This window comes from Archocentrus centrarchus, chromosome 7 (genome assembly GCF_007364275.1).
Source record: "Archocentrus centrarchus isolate MPI-CPG fArcCen1 chromosome 7, fArcCen1, whole genome shotgun sequence".
Classification (NCBI taxonomy): Eukaryota; Metazoa; Chordata; class Actinopteri; order Cichliformes; family Cichlidae; genus Archocentrus; species Archocentrus centrarchus.
The window spans coordinates 17,726,309-17,748,126 of NC_044352.1; the positions used below are offsets into that span (position 1 = coordinate 17,726,309).

At 41.0% G+C, this 21,818-nt stretch overlaps 2 protein-coding genes across 2 annotated transcripts; one reads left to right on the plus strand and one right to left on the minus strand.

The window, feature by feature from the left end:
- Nucleotides 1–179: 179 nt before the first annotated feature.
- LOC115783080 (CTTNBP2 N-terminal-like protein) lies at nucleotides 180–15,824 on the plus strand. The gene is made up of 5 exons (XM_030733723.1): nucleotides 180–301; nucleotides 3,400–3,507; nucleotides 11,667–11,918; nucleotides 12,233–12,340; nucleotides 13,290–15,824. Exons 1-5 carry the CDS (start codon nucleotides 296–298, stop codon nucleotides 14,574–14,576), a joined length of 1,761 nt encoding a protein of 586 aa, XP_030589583.1. The 5' UTR covers nucleotides 180–295; the 3' UTR covers nucleotides 14,577–15,824.
- A 126-nt stretch (nucleotides 15,825–15,950) lies between these two features.
- Nucleotides 15,951–21,781, minus strand: LOC115783430 (F-actin-capping protein subunit alpha-1-like). Its single transcript, XM_030734248.1, has 10 exons — nucleotides 21,685–21,781; nucleotides 19,356–19,419; nucleotides 19,166–19,217; nucleotides 18,920–18,983; nucleotides 18,406–18,612; nucleotides 18,243–18,322; nucleotides 17,933–18,011; nucleotides 17,753–17,824; nucleotides 17,561–17,623; nucleotides 15,951–17,411 (listed from the first exon to the last, which is right to left on the minus strand). The coding sequence occupies exons 1-10, from the start codon at nucleotides 21,721–21,723 to the stop codon at nucleotides 17,271–17,273; spliced, it is 861 nt and encodes a 286-aa protein (XP_030590108.1). The 5' UTR covers nucleotides 21,724–21,781; the 3' UTR covers nucleotides 15,951–17,270.
- Between the last annotated feature and the right edge of the window lie 37 nt (nucleotides 21,782–21,818).

The window sequence follows — 21,818 nt, forward strand, 5'->3', positions numbered from 1 at the left end:
CAAACACTTAACGCACGATACATAAATCTATCCGTTGGACGTCCGAAACAAAGAGGTTTATCCCGCACACCCGTGAACGCATTCATCCCCACCCTCTACCGATCAAACGGTCGGCCATTGGTTGGGTTGTTGCACTACGCCTCTGTGATTGGCTGACTTTCTCGTCACTGAAGGTCTGTTGTTCACGCTCGCATCAGAGCAGGAGCTCCAGTGACAGTGGAGTGCTTTGATTCATGCTGTTGTGGAGTCTCCTTTTTGGATTCAAAGAACAATTAATGCGGCCAGAAAAGAGCGAATGAAGGTATGTTCACACTGCAGCTTGTGGAAGTGACTTTCTCCGGTTTGCTCTGGCTTTTTAGTAAAAACCAAAATGAAAAAAGTCCATAGATGATTCTCAGACACAGCCTGAGATTTGCTCGTACGATTTAGGATTTTGGTTATCCTGGTTACGTGAAACTTCTCAGGCGTTAACTTGGGACTTTGTGCTGATTGATGCTGGGGGAAAAATATTTCCTCATAAATAGTAACCAAGACAAGAGTAGTCGGAGAGATTCATGTTATGTTCATTTTCAGGCTACAGGGTGTGAGTGCTTCAGTAGTATTGATTTTACCATTATCCTTAAATCCCAGCTTTAGCTATGAATAATAGCTAATTTGATGTTTTTGTGAGGTTTATGGCACTTGGTCATTGAACTGAATGTTGCCAGTCCGGAAAATAATGACAGTCTCTTGTGTCAGACAAAGGCCCAGGACGGCAGGTGGATCCTCTGCTACTCCTGAGCAACCACAGCGTGCCTGCAACAGACTGAGCTGTTTCCCACACAGTGAGCAAAGCAGGGAGGACCCTTCCCAGTTTCTTTGCCAGCTCATTTTTAACCTGAGAGAAATCACAATAGAGGGAAGAGTTGGAAAAAGAAAGCACAAAACACCAAACTATGAGTGAATGGACACAAGATGAACACAGAAACTGAGTCATGCAGTCTTCCTTTGACACTTACCACAGTCCAGATTAGATGCTCTGCTTCTATATTGAATATCTGACTTGAATAGCATCTAATTTCAAAACCATGAATATATTTGCTTTGGCTTATTATCAGACCATTCATTACAGCTCACACAGCCAAACTGCAACACTTAAAACCATGTCAGCTACAGAGTGGGTTTCAGCAGTTTATTCTTGAGTGATGATTCCCATGGTTTGGGTATCCCTGGAATGTGGCAGTGATTTTCCATGGAAGCTGATCGGATGACAAATACCCAGTTTTTGGCTTTACACTGACCGGCAACAGTTCAAACATGCACCAGTCCTGACACTAAACTAATATCAAAGTATTTGTGCATGTGTGTGGTTGGGAAAGAGTGAAACCACTGTCTCATTATGTGACAAGTTAGTAGCTAGTAAATAACTGCTGATTTCACACTCTGCTGCTTTGCTGTGAATGTGTGGTGAGCCACAGAATGCACCCAGGAATTTTGGAGGGACAGAGAGTGTTGTGGGATAGCTGCTTGAAGGAAGCAAACACTACGCTTTGGATCTTCGTGGCAGGGAGGAGAGAAGGATAGGATAAGAAAAGTTGCTTTCACTTTTAGTTTAGCTGAATTCAGATCTCAATGTTATTTTTTTTTTCTCTTTATAAACTGTAACTGGTAAGAGTAGATAAAGAAAATGTGAAATAAGCATTTGGTACTCTGGCCCTGATGAAGTTAACTATTTTAGTTACAACATCAACAACACGGTACACAACATCTCCTGGTGTATAATGCAATGCAAAAATACAAATTTCATTTCTAGGTGCATTTGAATCACTTTATCTTGCGTCTTCTTCAAAACTCGTTTCCCTGTCAGACATCAGGGAAACACTTGGTTGTAACACTTGCCAGTTTGTCCCATTTCAGCCCCAGCCTATCAAAGCAAGTAGTTACCTGCGTAACGGATATCACAGCTCTCATTCAGAGCCAAGGAGAAAAAGTCTGCTTTGTTTTTCAACTGAAGCTCCGGATTTCCAGCAGTGTCCTTGATCCATCTCCTCTCGCCTGGAGAGGGGCACATTCTCAAATGCTTCTTTTTCCACAGAGCATATTAGCCTGGCAGAGTGCACCAAAACACTCTTTGATTAACTCCCCCATCAGAGAATGACTTAGTGGGGTTTTTTTTTGTGATTTTTGTGGGAAATTGCAAAGCTGGTCTTGACTGCTCCATCCCTGGATGTGTAACGCGTGGTAAAAAAGTCCTTTTGCAGCTTTGCTATCAGAGTTTCAGCTGTTCATTCCTGCTCTACATCAGTCAAGTTCTTGTATTTCTCCGAGGATTTATTCTCATAATGGCGATTCAAACTGTAATCTGTAAACACAGCAATCTGCTCTCCACAAACCGAGGACACGGCTTCACCTCTGATTTTTGCCTTCAAAATAAAAGCAGCAAAGTTGTATTGGGATTTCCCGCAAAATCTCAAAAACAGTAAGCCACTCTGTGACGGAGAGTTTATCAAATAGTGTTTGGTGGCTGAAATGGGACAAACTGCTTGATGTGTACTTAATTACCTTTGAATTCTAATTTCCCATTGAGCTCATGCAGATGTGGTAGCGGGGCGTACAATGCCCAGGTGTGCCTTAATGTACGGGATCCACGTGGAAGACCATGATCATAGTCTCCTTCATCAACATACCAAAATCTTTTGCAAGAATGGTGTTTGACTCTCCAGTACAGTTTAAGACACTTGGTAAGATGCAGTGGACTTACTCTGGAAGCCATACCCTTAAAGACACAAAGTGATGTGAGCCACGGGGACGTAATCCTTCGCACACACCTCATCAAACACTTGTGACACTGAGCAGCTTCCACATGATTTAAATGGCCTGATTTAAACGTGACTCCATCTCTGATTCAAAAGATGATGTAAACTTTGAGAAAGGTGTCTTTGTCTCAGTTTTAAGAATGATGTCAGCTGTGTGAGTTGTGTCATGCCTGGCCCCTATGACTAGGCAGGGCCTTGCTGATGAATCACAGGAGACTGTAGTGTGGCTAAGGTCTTACAAGATGTAAAAAAAAAAAAAAAGATATTTCAGAGTATCACATTTGCTTAACAGTCTTGGGATTTGGACTTAATGTGCAGATATGCTAATGACTTCCTGTTTATAACCCTGAGCACAACACAGCAAGACTACTGATGGGTCCCCGAGTCCCTTTGTATGAGTTCTGTGTCGCTCCCTGAGAAATACCAATGAGTCGCTACTACTATGGGCTCATTTACATATGAATCAATTTGTAATACCCAAAAGCAATCCTTTTTATTAATTCTAATTTTATTCTATGTTCATGTGCTTATTTTGTGCAATAAACCATTTTTAGGAAGAATAAGACATCTTTCTTTCACTCACTCTCACTCTTTCTCTGTTCAGGAGGAGAAGATGAATGTGGAGGCTCTAAGCAGAGCAGAGCTGCTGACTCTCCTCAGTATCTTGGAGGGAGAGCTCGAAGCCCAGGATGTAGTCATACATGCCCTCAGGGTGAGTTGGTGGCTGCATCTGATACAACAAATCCCCCTATGGACTCGTGCTTATTGAAAGGGCTACATGACGCAGCATAATTAATAGCAACATAGCATAATTAATTGTATAATTTCCATCCCAGTAGCCCGATAAATAAAACACACTTTGAGACTGTCTTTATTCAGCGCACACTAAAATTAACCCGTTTCAGCATTACACCTCCAAAAAGAATGTGAGTTAACTGGGAGGGGATATGTAAACAGGAAACAGAGCTAGTGAATACAATGGCACAGGAGCCATTCTGGGTTCACAGACTAGACCACCAGAGCACAACTATTGTTGCTGGGCAGACTGGCCTTTGGCACTCAATCAGTTCTGAATATTGCGTCTTGTTTGAGTTCAGACAGGCTGCAGTTTACATTGGTGTCTTTAGTGACCACATTAGTTTTAATCTGGGAATTTCCCATTGCTGCAAAATGAAAACAAAATGTGGACCCAGTCAAAGCGGATTACTCTGGTGTGGTATGTTGCCTCAGGTGCATATTTCAAAGCCTCAAAAGAGCTGTTAACTTGGCAAATTAGCCGTACGCAACTGTTTTTGGAACATTAAACAGATTATGAAGATGATAGATGTGTTTAGACTGCATACTGTACATGGTATTTAGCCAAAGGTGTCTCAGGCAACATCGAAACTTATTTCAACTTGGACAACCTGACTCACAACACTGCACAACGTTCCAGACATAGCTCCACAACAACCATGTCACATCACACATGCCTGCTGTTAGAACACTGTTTATATTTGCAGTTCTTTGAATCTTGAGTTTTGTGCAGCTAATTCACCCATATCCAAGTCAGAGAGAAGAGCTTTCCTGCTTCAACAATGTAGTTTAGTGTCTGTGCCTAGTCTGATTAGCTCTCTTTGTGCCACTGGCTGCTTTTCACACTCGTGGCCACAGCAGCTGTTCTGCGCTTGGACTGTGAATGTTTGCCTCATTGTCTGAAATAATGATCGAGTCTGCAATGAGGGCAAGTAGCAATCATGTGATAAATAGGCCTTGATATTGACATTTCTCTAGAAAGCAAATTAGAAGGCAGAATTTCAGTGCCGGGACCTGAAGGAAAGGCATTCTTACCACACCAGCATATATTCAACTTAAATGGCAGCTGAAGGATGCAGTATTTGACCTGAAACTCAGTGGATGTGTACAACCATCCCCTTAGGACAAATGCATGGTTGACTTGATGGCTTTACTTATTCCTCTTTCCGAATCTTTATTACTCTGTTTTTTTTTTTCTTCTATCTCTTTTCCTCCTTCCCTCTTCCTCAACCACAACCACATTATGGGGGTCTTTGATGTTTAGCCGTGACCCATGTCCCATCTGCCCACTCACACACACACACACTCACATGGGTTTTGGTGGTCTCTGTGGGGCCCGTCAGAGGCTGCAGTGTTTATTGTGGAGAGGATGTACAGAGTTATAAGCTTAAATCACTGACTTCCCTTGTGCCAGCTGGGGGCCTGTACAGTAAATCACTGATAGGTCAATGTATGCGCAGACCGTGTGTTGAAGGGAGTGTTGGGGCTTGATAGCAGGCTTCAGTATAGTCTGTCTCTGTGTATCAGTTTGACACCCAGAAAGTCTATTTATACCATCTGTGTTTTGCTATCTTGGCTCTTTTGTACCTTCCCACTCTGATTAACATATCTCAAGCAGTTGCTATAACAGTGCTTTTCCTCAATTAGAGCTCTCTTTTTGGTTTGTTTACTAGCGCGCTGCATTTACCAAAGTTAATGCTCACTTGCATGTGGGGATGCTTGCTCTAACATCTCAAACACTTTCTCCTCTCAGCAGCAAGTACCTGGGACTGCAAAATAAAACCAAGTCTTTGTAACCCTTCCTTCACCTGAAACCCTTGAAAACCTGTTGTTGGCTTACTTACTTACACAATGAGATTGTGTCAACCGTGGGACTTGTCTCTACAGATTCTGGGCTTTAATGTTTCTAGTTCTCATCACTAAGGACACAGATAAGCGGTTTTACTAGAGGGAACATTCCTGAGAATATGACACCAGAAACAGGTCTTGCGTTCCAAGAGGTGTGGCTATCTTTTGAGCTAACAATTCTCCGTATCTAAAGTCAGTTATTGCTATTATTAACTTTTCTCTGTTAGGCATAAATGGTATGAATTCAGCTTTCAATAAGCTCTGAGTAACTCAAAGTTAGTGTGTTGAAAACATAGACGTGGATGCACTTTAGAGAGAGAGAGCAACACCAGCTCTTTAAATTCTCAGTGAGGGAGCATAAGGTCCGTCCTTCTGGACTGGTCTCCACATTGCTTATGAAACTGAACTGTATCAAAGTCGGTGACAGTGAAATATCTGATAATGGAACTGTTTTTGTTTACCAAGGCAACAGGGTCTGTGTGGTAATATGTTTTTCATATGATGTCATGTCCTGTAATCCTAAAATGCTTTGTCTATTTTTGTAGGCTGATGTGATTTCCTGGCTTCATAAACAATAAGGGTGGGCAAGAGTTTATTGTTCAGATAAGAGTGTGTATTCTTTTGATAATCGAGAGCCACTGCCCAATTTGGATAAGTTCTTAAGAGTGGCAGAGTAAATACGATTTAAAAAAAAAGGACCAATAACCACACAGAAGGTTCCCTTAAAAGTAAGTTAAAGCCTAATATAGCATTGCACTACACACTGGGTCAGTAACCAACAGCCTAAGGATTGCAAGAGCACTGCTCATTGACTTGAAAATGATCAAATGATATTAAAGTAGGCCCACCTTGTGCCGAGAAACATGCGCCATAACACACACACGATTCACAGAAGCAAGTAGTCCATTATGAGGCGGAGTAATGTTTTCCTAAGGAGGCCTTTTTATGGCCGCCTCTGTTACACCTTAACCCAATTTCAAAATAAAGGCTTATATCTAACTCATTTTATTTAGACTTAACACAACACAGCCTGCCACAAATAATAATAGAACTATATAAGACATCTGGCTAAATCAAGACCACAGCCAGTCTGAGATAAAAAAAAAAAAATATTTTAGTTCACTTCACTTTGGTTTTTCATCAATGAGTAGCCCCCTCAGTTAAATTTTTGACTCATTTACGACATGCCAGAGCATTTCCTTGTTCTGTTAATGATGTTATGGCTTTTCTAAAGCAAGGCCTGACGAAAGGGTGAGAACGCCTGCTTCTGTGTTGCATCAGTAACCACTGATGATAGCATTTTCTGCAGTTAAACATTACTTCAGAGGTTTCATTTGGTGTTGCCCTGGTTATCTCAGCGCCATCTGTGGTTAATGTGTGCCCGGGAGGTGTCTCAAGCACACACCTTAGCTTACATTTCATAAAGCAAACATCTAAAATGACATAATCCAATTTCTCTCTTCCTCTCACCCCCTTTATCTGTCTCTCTCTCTGTCAAGAAGGAAAAAAATAAAGCATGTAGCTGGAGTGAGTATGAGTACCATAAGTGAATTATGCTTACCTTACAAGTCAATTTTAGCACCGCAACCATTTGTACTTTTTAATGACTGTCATAAACCTTATGCCTCACCACATCTTTGACAGGGTCACACTGCTGCAGGGCACTGAATTATTTTTTTGGTTTTTGTCCTTTTATATTCGGGGGGGGTAGCTGCATTATCTGGAGAAGCTAATCAGTGTTAACCTAATTGACTGAGGAAATTTTCAGTAGAAAAATGTGCTTATACCATCTGTAACATTTTTTTTTTCTCTCTGCTTCATCAGAGATAAAAAAAAAAAAAAAACAAAAAACAATGTTCAGACACATTGTTTGATTTGCACATAATGATAACCCATTTTGGCTGACACTTTTGAAACTGTCTTTTACACACACACACACACACACACACACACACATATACATATATATATATATATATATATATATATGTGCGCCTAGGTGATGTTTGAGTATTGTGAATATCACAGTACTGTAGTGGCTTACCAAAAGTCAATGGGTTGCTGCACGTCAGCAGCTAATTTAAATGATACTTGCCGTAGGGATCAGCTGTGTAATATTAGAATTAATTACAGAGTCCAGCGCTGCAGTTGAATAGTCCATAAAGTGATCTCCTACCTCGTTTTCCTATAATCACTCAACCTTAACCTTCATAGAAAACATCACGAGGCCAAGGAAAGGTGTGAAGGAGAATTCATAAGAAACTGGGAAAATAGAAGCATGGTATGCACAGAATCTGACTGCATTTGCACAAGGCTCCTTATTAATGTGATAATGAATGTTGCTGAGTTGGTTCTGCTGTGGTCAGACCACAGCGTTCAGGCTATCTTAGATACTTTGCTCGATGTGTTCTTACCATGTTGTTTCATGCAGGTCATATAAAAGAGAACCAAGGGTGAAGCTTTGTTAAGCTTTCCGTAATTAAAGTCAGATTCATTATTGATAGGCTGCTAAAGGTTGCCAGTTCAGCAATGAACATAACTAATTCAAACTGATTCACGTAATCCTTAAATCCACCTTTAATAGCTCATAATCTTCATTTGTAGAGATTTCCTTATCTATTTGTTCTTCAAACAAAAGCAACAAAATCAGATTTTATCACAGCAGCATAATGTTTATACTTCATTTGTGGGTTTGGCATACCCCATCTTTGAAGGTTTGTAAGAATCAGTTAAATTTTAATTTAACTTTACATTTAAATTTCCCAGGGGAAATAAAGGAGGTATATCTTATCTTAAAACACATTATGGCATGATATTGGACACACATGGGACCATCATAAAGGATGGTCCCATGTGTCCTCTGCTAAAGGAGGTAATGAAGGAAGCACTGAAGCACCTTTCCCTAGTATTTAGAGTTCGACCAGCTCTTATTACGACTGCCATGGAGATAGCTTTAGGTCTCTCAGTTGAAAACCTTCCTAAGCAAATTTGTTTGCCCTTTGTTTATTCCTTACTTAAATATATTTACTAAAAATGTTCTTGCAGTCCAGGTAGAACACTACAAATCACACTGTTACATACAGTAGCAGTACCTTAATTTGAACTACTGCTACAATACGTGCAGACTCATGTGCCTCAACAGGCATGCCACAAATCTTTTCCTGTATAAATGCAGTATCAGTGCAAGTGACATTACAAAATCTACACTACACCATGTAGTGTCATCTTCTCCTCCTAAACAGAGAAAAAGTGATGCGAAGACAAACAAAGATAACAATTGGCTTTGTCCTTGCTGGTTCAGGAAGATCCAAATTACATGACTGTAAATGTTTCGCAAATGAGGTGCCAGGTGTTGCATCACAAATGGCTATTATTACATTTTTTTTTTTTTTAATTTTACCCCCTTTTTCAAAAAAAAAATATTACCCCCTTTCATGCAGTAGAAATTGTTGTAGTTCTACTACCCACAGAAGTGGCTGAGTTTAATGCATCGCTTTTAATGCTATGCTAGATGCTTAGCTAATTAGCTGTTTATTGGTTAAGAATGCTAATATAATTTAGAAACTCAAAAGTGTAAAATTCAGTTTGTGAATTTGTAAATAATTTTTCCATAAAATGTTTTACTAATCTTACCACTGGTTCAAATGAATGTGTGGCTATTAGTTGTGTACATCTTAGCTATAAGAATTTATACGTTCATGCACCGTGTGAGCTTGTTGTATTTTTCTGCCTGGTTCTCCCAAGACAGGACTCCATGCTCCGCTCCTGTCAAGCTGTTATGCAGCGAACAGTTATGTTGTCATTAGTGGTTAGCTAACTAGTAGTTAGCCCCCAGCACCAGGCTGTCACACTAAACTCTCTTTTTTACTACCTAGGAAGCACATTTTTATGGCAACTTTCACTGTCATAACTGCTGCTTGAGGAAGAAAAACCTTTATTCCATTTTATTTGTGCTCAAAGTATCAGTTAAATCAGATTGTGGAGTACACTAAAGAACTTTGTGTTAGCTGATGAGCTGATTGTGTTACAGAGGCTTGGGAAGCGGGCTTCTTTCAGCTCACAGATGGGCACAGTTGTGTCTGGAGGCTGTAGGTAACTACACATTTTACACTGTAGAAAGTATCAGGTTGTCCTTCACACAAAAACCCAATGATCAAATATATTTCTTTCGTAGAGTATTCGTAGAGAAATTCAAAAATACCCTACATATTTTTACCCATGACTTGCTGTAGAGACATTTGTCATCAGTAGTTGTGCAGACATTAGAGCTTTGCAGCAGAGAGGGTTTGCTTGTTGTGCCCTCTCATAAAGGAAAGCACACTCTGTCATTATGATCAGAAAAACCAGGAGAGGTCAGAGCCTAGGCTAGGCCTGCTACAAACACACAGAACACACTCACACACTGAGCCCAGCCCTAAATGGTCTGTTTAAACAGCTATTTAACTCAGGAAGCTGTAGTTTTGTCTCCAGTTTTACTCAAATGACCAACACAAAAATACAAAAGCACACAACCACAGTTACGCATACACATAATGGCTTACACAAAAATTTCAACTCACATAAAAAAGGGAAACTAAGATACGGATATGCAGCCGCACTCATTCTCACACACAGAAAGCCTGCTGGGTCAGACTTGGAAACAATGCACGAGACCGAAGGCACTGAGCCAGTGTCTGTGTGCAAGTTCTGTAATCTCTTCACTGAGGGTCACATTCTTTGTATAGCCAGAGAAAAAGCCTCAAATACAGCCTTCCTACTGAAGCCCTCAGGGTGTGTGCATGTGTGTGTGCATGTGTGTGTGTGTGTGTGTGTGTGTGTGTGTGTGTGTGTGTGTGTGTGTGTGTGTGTGTGTGTGTGTGTGTGTGTGTGTGAGAGAGAGAGCATGTGAGAAAAAGAGGCTGACAGAGAGGAGGAAGTAAAGAGATGCATTTTTCTAATGATTCTGAACTCACCGAAGAATGCAGTGGCGTGCATGTTTGGGCATGTGAACGAGGAGGTGTTCAGCTGGGGTGTCTGATGAGGATTGTGGGGAGGAGATGGAAATTGATGTCCCCAACACACGTGGGGTGCACTTCTGAAGCATGTGCTCAAATCATTAGGACTGCCAGCTGACCCTGCATCCCTCCAGAACTCAAACCCACTAACTGCTATATAGCTAATGAGGCTACCTGATGATGTTTCCGGATGTATCCATAAAGCACTGTTGTGTTTTGCTTAATTTTTACATTTTTGCTTGAATAAAGTCACGTTGGTTTAGCTGCTTTGGATATCTTGTTCCTCGTGATCTAATTTTTCCCCTGAACAAGTGTGCTGTCAGTTTTTATTCAATTGTTTTCAGTTTAGGTATAACTAAACCACTTCGTTAGAGTCAGCTGCGTGTGTCGGTGTGTGCGTCTGACTTGATGGTACAAACATTCACCCCTGCATCCCTGGGGAGGTGTTAACATCTGCCCTTGGTGGGGGTTGGACAGCCGTGCCTCACCTCTTTGTGTTTGGGTTGAGGGGAATGACCATCTGCTTACACTCACACTGACGATAACATCACTCAGCACAGATTTCCTGCAATCACACAAACACACACCTCCGGATCTATGTCCAGTGATGATAATAAATATCCCTTTTTGGTCCTGTGCCGCAGTCGGAAACAGTCTTCATCCGATCAAACCCATATACTGACTTACATGATAAACACACTAGTTTCTATTCAGTCAGGTCTGAACATGTACGCACATGAACACGTACTGCTTCCATAGGGTAAGCAGCAGTCAAGTGCTGCTAATCAAATGCAGTTGATTAAATGATCAACAGCAAGTGTGAGCACCTTTATAAAAGCAGAGGTTTGGGCAATTTGCTGGTCTGGAGCATTCAGGTGCGTGTTATCACAATCCCAGAGAGGTAAACCATCAGCGATTGTTGCTGATAATCAATCAAGGGAGGTTTTAACGGCATTTCCAAACAATTTGAACTCCAACTGATTGAAATGCTGTTGCAGGACCTTAAGAGAGCTGTGAACACTGTGAAGAAGAGTGGGCCAGAATTCCACTGCAACAATGTGAGACTGATAAACTCATACAGAAAACAAACTTCAAGTTATTGTTGCTAGAACCTCTTGAATCATAGAGTGTACTTAGTTTTCACAGGACTGCATAGAGTCCTGTGAAAACGTTCTTTTTCCCGTGACTGTACACGCAGTCCTAAAATGCAACTATGTTTGTGTATGTCTGATAGGCTCAGCATAGAGATGCTTTTGTCCAAGAGCGCTACGGACAGTATGACCTCAGCGATCCATTCCTGGCCCTGCAGCGGGACAACGAAGCCATGGAGCGCCAGAACGCAGCGGCCGAACCTCACATGCATCTGCAGGGAAGGGCAGTGGGGCCAAATCCTCTGGCTGTGCTTAAACTGGTCATGGCTCACTGCAAGAGGATGCAGGAGAGGATGATGGGACAGTTAGCTGCTGCTGAAAACAGACACAGAAGGGTAAGGGACAATGCATCCTCACACAGATCTTCAGATCAGATTTTCTACGCAGCCATTATCACGCATGGGCTCACACACGTACAACAAGTAGCTTTGTGTGTGAAAATGCATGTATTTGTTTCAGCTACTGACTTTGCTTGAGGCAGACAGATGTGGTGATGTAGCACTTTTTCACTGCAAAGCACAAGGCCTGTGAGGACATGAGAGTGGGAGACTCAGAATTTGCTAGTTTGCGAAGGATGTTCAGTTCACGCACTGAAACCTAACTGCATGTCATGTTATCTGTGTTTTTCACTTGGCTGTATTTTTGATAGATGATAGCAGATTTGGAGGAGGAGAAACGACGACATATCCAGGACTCTGCACAGCATGCCAATTTCACCTTCACGCTGCAGACAGAAAGAGATAAACTGCTGCAACAGGTGGGATTGGCATGCAAAGGATACACTGAAAAATATGCGCGTGTGTGTGTTTGTATGTCTTTTTGAAGTAAAATGTTGAATTCATATAGAAATTGTTCCTCTCTTGCTGACAGATGAGCACATCTGGTCAGCCGGCTTCTCTTTCTCTCTCCTCTCCCTGTCTGCACGGTGTCCTTTTTTTGTTGTTGTAGTGATTTAAAACCCAGCAGCAGGGAAGCATCAGTGAAACTCCACTGTGTAACTCAGTAGGGTGGAGAGAGCTTGTCCGGTTAAAAGTATAGGCGCACACACAGCCACTCGTCTGCACAAGCACAGAAATGTTCCATGGGAAACAGATGAGGAAAAGGCTATTGTTTAGTTGACCAGTTGCCATGGGGCTTTATGGCCTCAGGAAGCCTGAGATAATGGATGTTCACGTCTAATGCAAGGCCAGCCGGTGCGCGCACACACTGTGAGCACACAATCGGCTACTACATAAACTTCACACAAGGACCTTATGTAAGAAAGGCTTCCTGAGCGTCTCTCAGTCTTCCTTAGGCCTTCCTGCTTTATACCATATACACATGATTATATTTTGTCACCTCTCACTTCCTTCTATGTTCTAAAGATCTCACAGTAAATTTTCATTTCCAGAAACAATTTTTTTTTAAATGAGACTAGACCTTTATTAATTCAGTGCCACTCGAGCCAATATTGTGAACTTTATTTGCAAATAATGAAAACATGCAGAAGATAAGAAAATCACATTAAAAGCAGATTTAAAATAGGTAGTAATAAAATGAAACAGAAAAAGACTGCTGCCAACTACACTTCTACTTTTCAGAAAATGTGTTTTTTAAAGAAAGAATGTTGGATCTACTGTAATTCAACAGGGATATTTTGCCTCCTTGTGGTCACATTTGGTAGAGCAACCATGCCTTCATTTGCATTTCTCTCATTCTCTTTCTAGCTGGAAGTGGAGCATGCAACAGTGCAGAGATTAGAGAAGGAAAAAGCCCAAGTAGTGAGCAAAGTAGAGGAGTCGCTGTCCCAGCAAAAGCAGCTCTCCTCAACTCTGACTCTGGAGCTCCAGAAAGCCAGCAGCCAGGCTGTGGAGGAGGCCCAGAAAGCCTCACAACTTCACACCTTGCTGCAAGAGGAGACCAGTGCCCTGGAGAAGCTCCGGGCGGTTCTTGAACATGAGAAGAGCAGGGCAGCCCAGCTTGAGGCCAAGTCTGATAGACAGCTGGCTGAGTTTGACAGAGAACGGGAGCAGCTGAAAGCCAGGCTTAGTAAAGAGGAGGAAAGGAGTAGAGAGCTTGAAAGTCAGGTGGAGGAGCTGAAAAAGAGATTGGCTGAACTTGAAGGCTGTAAAGAAGAGGTAAAGGAGGTTGTGGTGGAGGAGAAAGAGTCGATACCCAAGAACATGGCGGTATCTACCTCTGTTCAGACTGAGCCTGATGGAAAGATAATTGTCAGTCCTAAATCCACCTCACTGCCAAAAGTCAATGGCCATCACGCTCAAAAAGAGACAGATCTGAAACAGGAAGGAAGAGGAGCGGATAATGAAGGGGTAGTAGAAAATGGGGGAGGAGCAGTTTTGTATTCCCCTCACTCTCATCCTCACTCCCCCTCCAGCACAGCCTCCTCTTCCCTCTCCTCTTCCCCTGTTTCCTCTCCTGTTCTGGCAAAGCGTTTGGGCAGTCCTGGTTTCCATCAGTCCTCCTACCAGGCTGGAGTCAATCAACGGTTCCAGGCTGCCAGGCACAAGTTCCAGAGTCAGGCAGAGCTGGATCAGCAGCAGCATGGTGGGCCACTTTCCCCAAGGGACCTCTCCCCCACCACCTCCTCCATCCCTCCCCCATTGGAGCACAGCACAGCTAAGCAGCTGGCCCGCAACACCGTCACTCAGGTGCTGTCCCGCTTTACCAGTCAGCAGGCTGGAGTCAAGCTGGCTCCAATCAGCAGCTCTCCATTTGGTACAGACTACCGCAATCTAGCAGCATCTCCTCCGGGAGGAAGGTCCCCTTCAGGCCCTCTATCTCCAGGCATCCGCTCCCCCCTCACTCCACGCTCAGAGAAGACCTACCCTCCTCCAATTCCTCCCAAGAAGCTGGGCATGAGTCCAACTCCAGGCTCTCCCAGCCACTCTGCTCGGACCAGCCTCTTCCCAGAGCTGACAGGGAACTGTGGGCACAGTAACAGTGGCCAGGATGGGGCCAAGGAGTCTGACCTGGTTTTATCTTCAAGCAGCTAATGGCCAGATGACGCAAACTAACTGTTAAACAATTCAGGGTTAAATCAGCAGTTTTGTAATATCCATCTTAAGTAGCAAAACTACTTAATAGCACTTCAAACCAGACGTCTAGACAAGTAAAGCTGTACTGGTTCAATCAGATGCAGAGTTTGCTGCATGCCTACCTCCAAACAACAACCTGACAGACAGTTGGAGCAGAACTATTTGAAATGAACTAGAGTATATGGATTATTTTTGTTGTGTTTCTTATTTTCATTTGGCTGTCTTTATTTCTTTATGTAGAACTATTGTGAGCTTGTGTAATAAATGAAAATGTATTATTTAGACCCTATATTAAGGGGGATTCAAAAACCATGTACAATATTAAAAGCAAAAGATCTGTAAGAATTGTCATTGTATAACACAGCCTTTGTTTTCTTTTCTTTTAGGGCATAAACTGCTCATCCTTTTACAATCAAAAAAACACTTCAGTTTTTGTTTTTTTTTAAATCCATCCATCCATTTTTTCTGCTTATCATTTTCAGTGGGGATGGAGCCTATCCCAGCTGCCGTAGGGAGGGTACACACAAAAAAAGTAAAAAAAAACAACAAAAAACTGCATAGCAGATAGAAGGGCTAAAATGTGCAAATGTAAGCAAATATGTAGCTTTCACTGTTTAACACAATAAGTAGTTTTTAAATGTTTTCCTAATGACTTCTTATGCAGTTTCTAGAGATGCTCGACTATACTGTATATATGAAAATAAAAAACCAGTTTGTTCTTTATGAATGTTCTTTGTGAATGGACATCACCTGCATGTACTGTTTTTGTGCTACACTTAACCATGAAAACACTTGAGTCTTGGGTTGAAAAGGGAGAACACATTTTGCACTACATTACTGATGTCTACAATTTTGGATTTTTATTCAGTAATATCTGCTTCACAGCCCAGGGAGGACTATGTGCCATTATTATGTGATATGTGTAATTATTGCATCAGCAAGAGTGGACAAAGTTTCAAATCATGCTACTGTAATTTTTCTATCAAATTATTTAGCTATTATTTCCTGTCTTAATCGATGTTACACAAGATGCTTGTTTTACGTTTAACCTGTGACTTACTGTATGTTCCTTGGCTTTAAATCCAGTGATTCCTTCCAAGTAAATATTTCAGCCATTCCATTTGAATCTGTAAGGCCGTCAGTCCCTCACCTGTATAAAGCATATCACAAACCCCCGTGAAACTTTGTGGCTTTCAAATAAACTCTCCATGCCTTAAATGCCTAGTGTCTCTTTTCAAAACAAATTCAGTCGTCAGTTTTATAAATCTTGATTGGAATGCTATTCATTCAATTTTGTATCAAGAGGCTGCAATGAAAATCAAACTCTGTCCCTCATGTTCGATCTCTTTATTTGAACAGAATGGGGCAGTACTGATCGGCACACAGTTGTGTAATATAAGAGTTGAACACACACATAGTAGAACTAACATTGAACTGATCCAGAGTCCTGTAAGTCATGTAACACAGGGTATGATGTGGTCTCACAAACCATTTACAGTACGATCATGCCTCACATTGCACCTGCTCTGTGTCCACTTGGTGTTGACCAATACACAGTTTGTTGCAGTTAAGAGCGCAATTTTCTGAGACTCCAACAAAAACCTGCATATTAAAATAGATATTTGCATAAATGGATGGGAAGATGGAGTTCTTTACCATAGGAAAGAGATTTTGGCAAATAAATCTTGGTTAATGTGAGTATATAAGTTTTCCTCTATACAAAGGAAAAGCTGTACAGCAATGAAGGTGTTGCCAAAGTAAGAACAGAATGTATTACAGATGCTGCAGCATAGAAGTTGCTTTATCTCATTATTTCAGTCATAGCTTGCATGGGTGGAGAGACCATACATCAGAGGAGCACAACAGAAAACAAACATTCCTTTGGCTGTAACATACTGACAACCACGCAGGTGCAGGAACAGAGCTATGCTAAGGATTGTGCTAGTCATAAGTGTTCACAACAGGAAGAAATATTTGTCAGTTTTGTTAGCAGTGTGTAACTAAGCCCCATGTCAGCTCAGAAGTACTACCAGCTTGGTATAAGTTACACTGCCACAGATAACAGCTACTCACTTTTTTTTGTCTGTCTTTTGATTTTACCCATGCATTTGAGTTCCAATTCCATGGAAACCGCAATAACACAAAAACTCTTACAAAATCCCCCCCCCCCAAAAAAAAGAGACAGGTGATGTGTGCTTAATTTCTCTTATGAGCTGCTCTGTGCATCCTGGTTCTTGTGTGTGCTGAGAACTGTAAAATCACAGTTCTACATCAGTTTTACTAAGAAAACAGTATATATACACACACACCTTCTCACACCAGCATCTAAGGTCTGTGATCCTTAGATGTTCAGAGGAAAGTTACTTCTCGAATGCTGCGGTCCTGAGCACAGCCCTGTCCAAACACAGTCCTTTCAAAACATACAACCACTTTCTCTAAACCATTATTCCCATAACTGAACATTCCTTGCAAGAGACAGATATCTGTGCCTAACAGTCTGCACACCTTTAGTTGTATTTTCTTTTTTTTTATTGTTTGTTTTTGTTATTTCCTTGCCCCATATTAATATAGTTTTGCTTTGGTTACTCCTTGCGCAGGTATAGGTGGGTTGTGGGCCACCAGGCATTTCTCTGGTCAGTCCCTGGCCCTCCTTTAAGCGTTCTGCATTTCCTTGCCAATCTTGTAACTTAGAATCTTATTCCAGTCGATCTTCGTGCGTGTGACAGGCAGCTGACGACGCAGAGCCTTAAATGTAGTGTCAGACATGGTCTGGTAGTTCTCACTGATAGCAGTCTGAAGGAGCAAGAGGTGGAGGGAAACGGAAATCATTTATAATATTTTTACTTTTCTTAAATTTCAAAATGCTAAAAGGGGACACTCATTTATTTATTTATTTATTTACAACAGTACATAAAACATGTCATCAGCAAAAGATAGCTTACCTGGTAGTCATTTTCTGCATTCTCAATAATATCAACAAATTCCTTAGCTGTCTGGATTTCATTCTGTCAAAAAATGTGAGAGATGGATGACCTTCTCTGTCAACATCCAAAGCTGGCACAGTCAGATGAATACTGTGCAAAGGCCACTGTTGATATGCTGTGCAAGTGCTGACGTATAACAGTTTTACTTACGGTCACTGGCATGGATTCTTCTACCTCCTTGTGGCTAACCAGCTGCACATTCCCATCTTCATAATAATGCACCTGGAATCAGAAAATTAGGGGGAAAAAAAAAAAAAAAAAACATTATAAAGCTGAGGTTTTTCAAAAAATATTTCCCCTTAACTTATTTATGCAGATGTGTACACTCACCTGTATTTTCAATACTCCAACCACCTGAGCAGTGGGCTGACCGATAGTAAGCTTCCACTCTGACCTACACCGACCGTTCCTTTGTTAGAGAAAATAGGTAAAACCTTACGTTGCAATCAAACATGAGCATCAGGAAGCAAAATGAATAGGTCTATTAACTCCCCTCTAACACCACCCAAAAGACAGTATTTATGATCATTTATAACTTTTGCAACAAAGCTACATTATAAAAATCTACAAAATATTCCATTACATGTACATATATTCACATGTGCTTTTTTAACTGTTGTTTGCAGGGAGTACACTATACCAGAAGTTTTTGGGTTGAAACTGATGTCCCTCAATGCAGGCTATAATCGTTTGCTGACCATCAACCGTTTTCCCATATACCTGCAACACATAGATGTTATGGGTAAAAGATAGGCAGCGTTGCCTATAATGACCATACGGTCACTGTTTTAAGTATACCTTACCGTACAGACTCCAGTAGGGTAGTGCTCTTTGACGTAGGCACTAAGGGCAGTATCACAGGCATCTCTCCAACTTCTGAGGGCTGTCTCTCCTTCATATGGCTGCACGTCGCTCACTTCTTTTCTTAGGTGGTCGAAGCGAAACGATAAACCGTTGCGGGGATCAAGGAAACGTCCTTGACCCAAGTCACCATGCTCTGTGATCAGAACCTATAATGAAGGGACAAGACTGAATAACCCTGTCTCAAATATTTGCTCTACTAAAATGAACAGGACTACCCTTGTCTCAAGATCTTCGTGGTTGGTTAGTTTGATATTTATTTGATTATTTAGGGGGCATTAGAAATTGCCTGAGTTTCAGAGATGAAAAAGAATGCACATCAAACAGAAGTACAAAAATAGAATAAAAAGATTTTTGCCTCATGAACAACCAATCAACACATGGTCAACTAACAGTCTTCAGCAAAGTCAAAAAAAAAATTCATTTAAATTAATTAATTTAAAAATGCAAACATACCGGCTCATCATATCCCTCTAATTTGGCAGGTGTAAATTGATCCATGTTGTACTGGGCAAAGGAGCTGTACAAATAAAATAAAATTGAGTAGGTATTAAAAAAAAAAAAAAAAAAATCAAATCAGCCATGCCTAGAATAACTTATCTGAAATGAAAAATCACTCCATACAGAGGCTTTTGTAATTTGACTTATGCCAAACCCAAACATTAAAATTTCTGATATTGTGCATAACTAAGCAGCACTTACTGCGAAGCCCCCTCCCTAAGGAGGCTGTCATTGTTGAGAAGAAGCCGCACATCTACAAAGAGACAAAAGAAACCAATGTCTGAACAGATGTCTTATGAGACAGACAATTATTATTATTGTTAGAAGCAAAGTACATTGTATAAGTCAGTAAACGGCAAGTCAAAGGCATCTTGCTACATCTGCTTCTTACCATTGAAGACCTCATTGAACTCTCCAGGGGGGGCATGAGTCACAAAGTTAGCCGCTATGCGGACCTGTGGAAACAAATTCAGCCATCATAGTATCCTGGGGGGGTTTCTAACTCAGTATGGTCCTTTGGAAGGTAGTCTGCATGACTACTGCACACAGAATAGGCAATAAGCTTATTACATTATTTAAGAGAAATCTGCATATTTTTTGCTATTTCTGAGTTCATTTCTTTATTTATTTTACAAAAATGCCTCTTGTATTTGAGCAAATTAAAAAATAAATTAAGCAGTTAAAGAAAATACAATTACATTCTGTTAGAGCATAGGAAGGGTAGGATTTTTGTTGGGATCTATTTTCACAAAATCACTGCTAACCCTGAATTTTCCTGTCACTACCCACTGGAGCTTCACGTACAACCACAGATGTCCAAATCAGTCATAATGGACATTAAATGTTTTTACCCTGTCAGCTCCCTAATACAAAGTCTGTCTAAAGTCTGACTGAGCCAAACCCAAACTTGTCAATGCCTGGGCCCTGTACTTCAATGGGAGTACAACATACTCAGGGTATCCTTCCATTATCTGGATTCATGTACTCTAGCATTGACAATCGGGAAAAATGGTCACATGAAGCTGGTTATCAACTCAGGGTGTTTCTTGGATCATGACTTTTCTTCCACAGAAAATGATCCATATACCACCTACACCAGAGACATTATGGTGATTAAAAATCTACAAAGAACATTAAAATATAACAGTAAAATGCAAGGACAGCAGTTGAATGCTGCAGAAAATCATTAATCTAGTGATTTAGTGTACAGAGCGGTAAAATAAACATTTTAATTCCAGTTAACAATTTTATTGCTGAGTGTGCTCTCAGTGCTGCTGTTTATTTCTAAGGTGACGGCGCCACATTAGAGCTCTGAAACTTGCTCTGTGTTTCCAGCAGTGTAAAGGAGATTCAACAGCAGATTAGAGTATAATAACATTTTATACATTTCCTAAATCCCCAAATTAATACACACACTTTCCTATGACATTGCCACACAGTTGAACTTTATTCAGTGGTTTTAGTAAAGTATGGATTAACAAACTGCACATATAAAACACATTCCCTCAGCAGAGACTCTGTATTGCTCTGCTGGGGGAATACGTTTTATTCACAGCATTCACTTGCTGTGAATAAAAGACTCAGTGAAAGCATGTAGTTTTCAGCTGATTTTAAACTGAGACTGAACATAGCCTACTTCTGACAGTGTGTTTTATTCTCTCAGCTGCAGATTTGGTGCTGTTTAAGGGTTTAAGAGTAAAGATTAAATATAAATATGAAAATCAACCATGGGCTTACTCTACATACAAATTTGATATGAGGTCTGCAAGTGCAGTGTAGGTGTCTGGTTTATGACCTGTTGATGTCTTATCTGGAAACCTAACCTGCACCGCAACAGGTTAGGCGAGCCATCTTTGTAGTACTGAAAAACCAAGATTAACCCCAAAGTTAACTGGTTAGGCCAAAATTCTGCTTTGTAGTATAGACCCCTGACCAGCCTGGAGTCTGTAAACCACGTTTTGTACTCACTTTGGCCTCTGAGGCACTTTGAAGGAAAAATCTGTTCAATTACCCTAATATTCTTGTGACTTTTGGGAACACTGAATTAAAAACTGCTCGTCAACAGACTAATAGTTCTTCATGTTATCAGAAGAATACTGTCACCACTTTGTGTTCCTGTAAAGATGTCTTATCTGTCTTCACCTTTTCATAAATAAAGATAACAATCAAGTGGGTGTCTCCAACCGGCACTGCGAAGATTGACACTATCAGGCTTCATCTAAACTGTAGGTATCTGCATCCTGCTCTTAAGTCGTGTGATGCGAAACAAGTATTTGAGCTGCAACTGAATCTGTTTGACCCAGAAATCCAAGGCAAAGTAATGTTAGCTGCTAATATTAGCAAACGCTGAGATGAGAAGAACACTCAGCAATCTCTGTAATTGTTACAGGCTGACATGGACATTGTAAAACGACTTTGAGGAAGTGGTGCCCATACTTTTATTTTATTTTATTTAAACGCTAAACATTTTTTCTGTACCAAGGTGGTTAAACCCCTCTATGAATGTTTGCCGTTGTAGCCGCTAGTCAACTATAAGCTCGAACTAGCATTGGCTAGTTAGCTCATGGTAGCTTAAAACAGAAGTTTATCGTTTGTACATGTGAAAAAAAACTGACATGCTCTTTCCAAACCACAACCCTTATTTCACAGAATTATATAACAGGGCCGCTCCTTTACAAATAAGAAAATTGTCACTGAGCAAAGAATTAAAGTGTCCGAACCTTCTCCTCATCTGACAGCGGCTCCTCAAAGTCAGCCATCTTGGCTCTTTGTGACCCCACCTACCCCAGCTGACTGACAGAACCAGTGCAGTAGCTGTCATACACGCAGGAATTTAATGAATATTACTCATAAA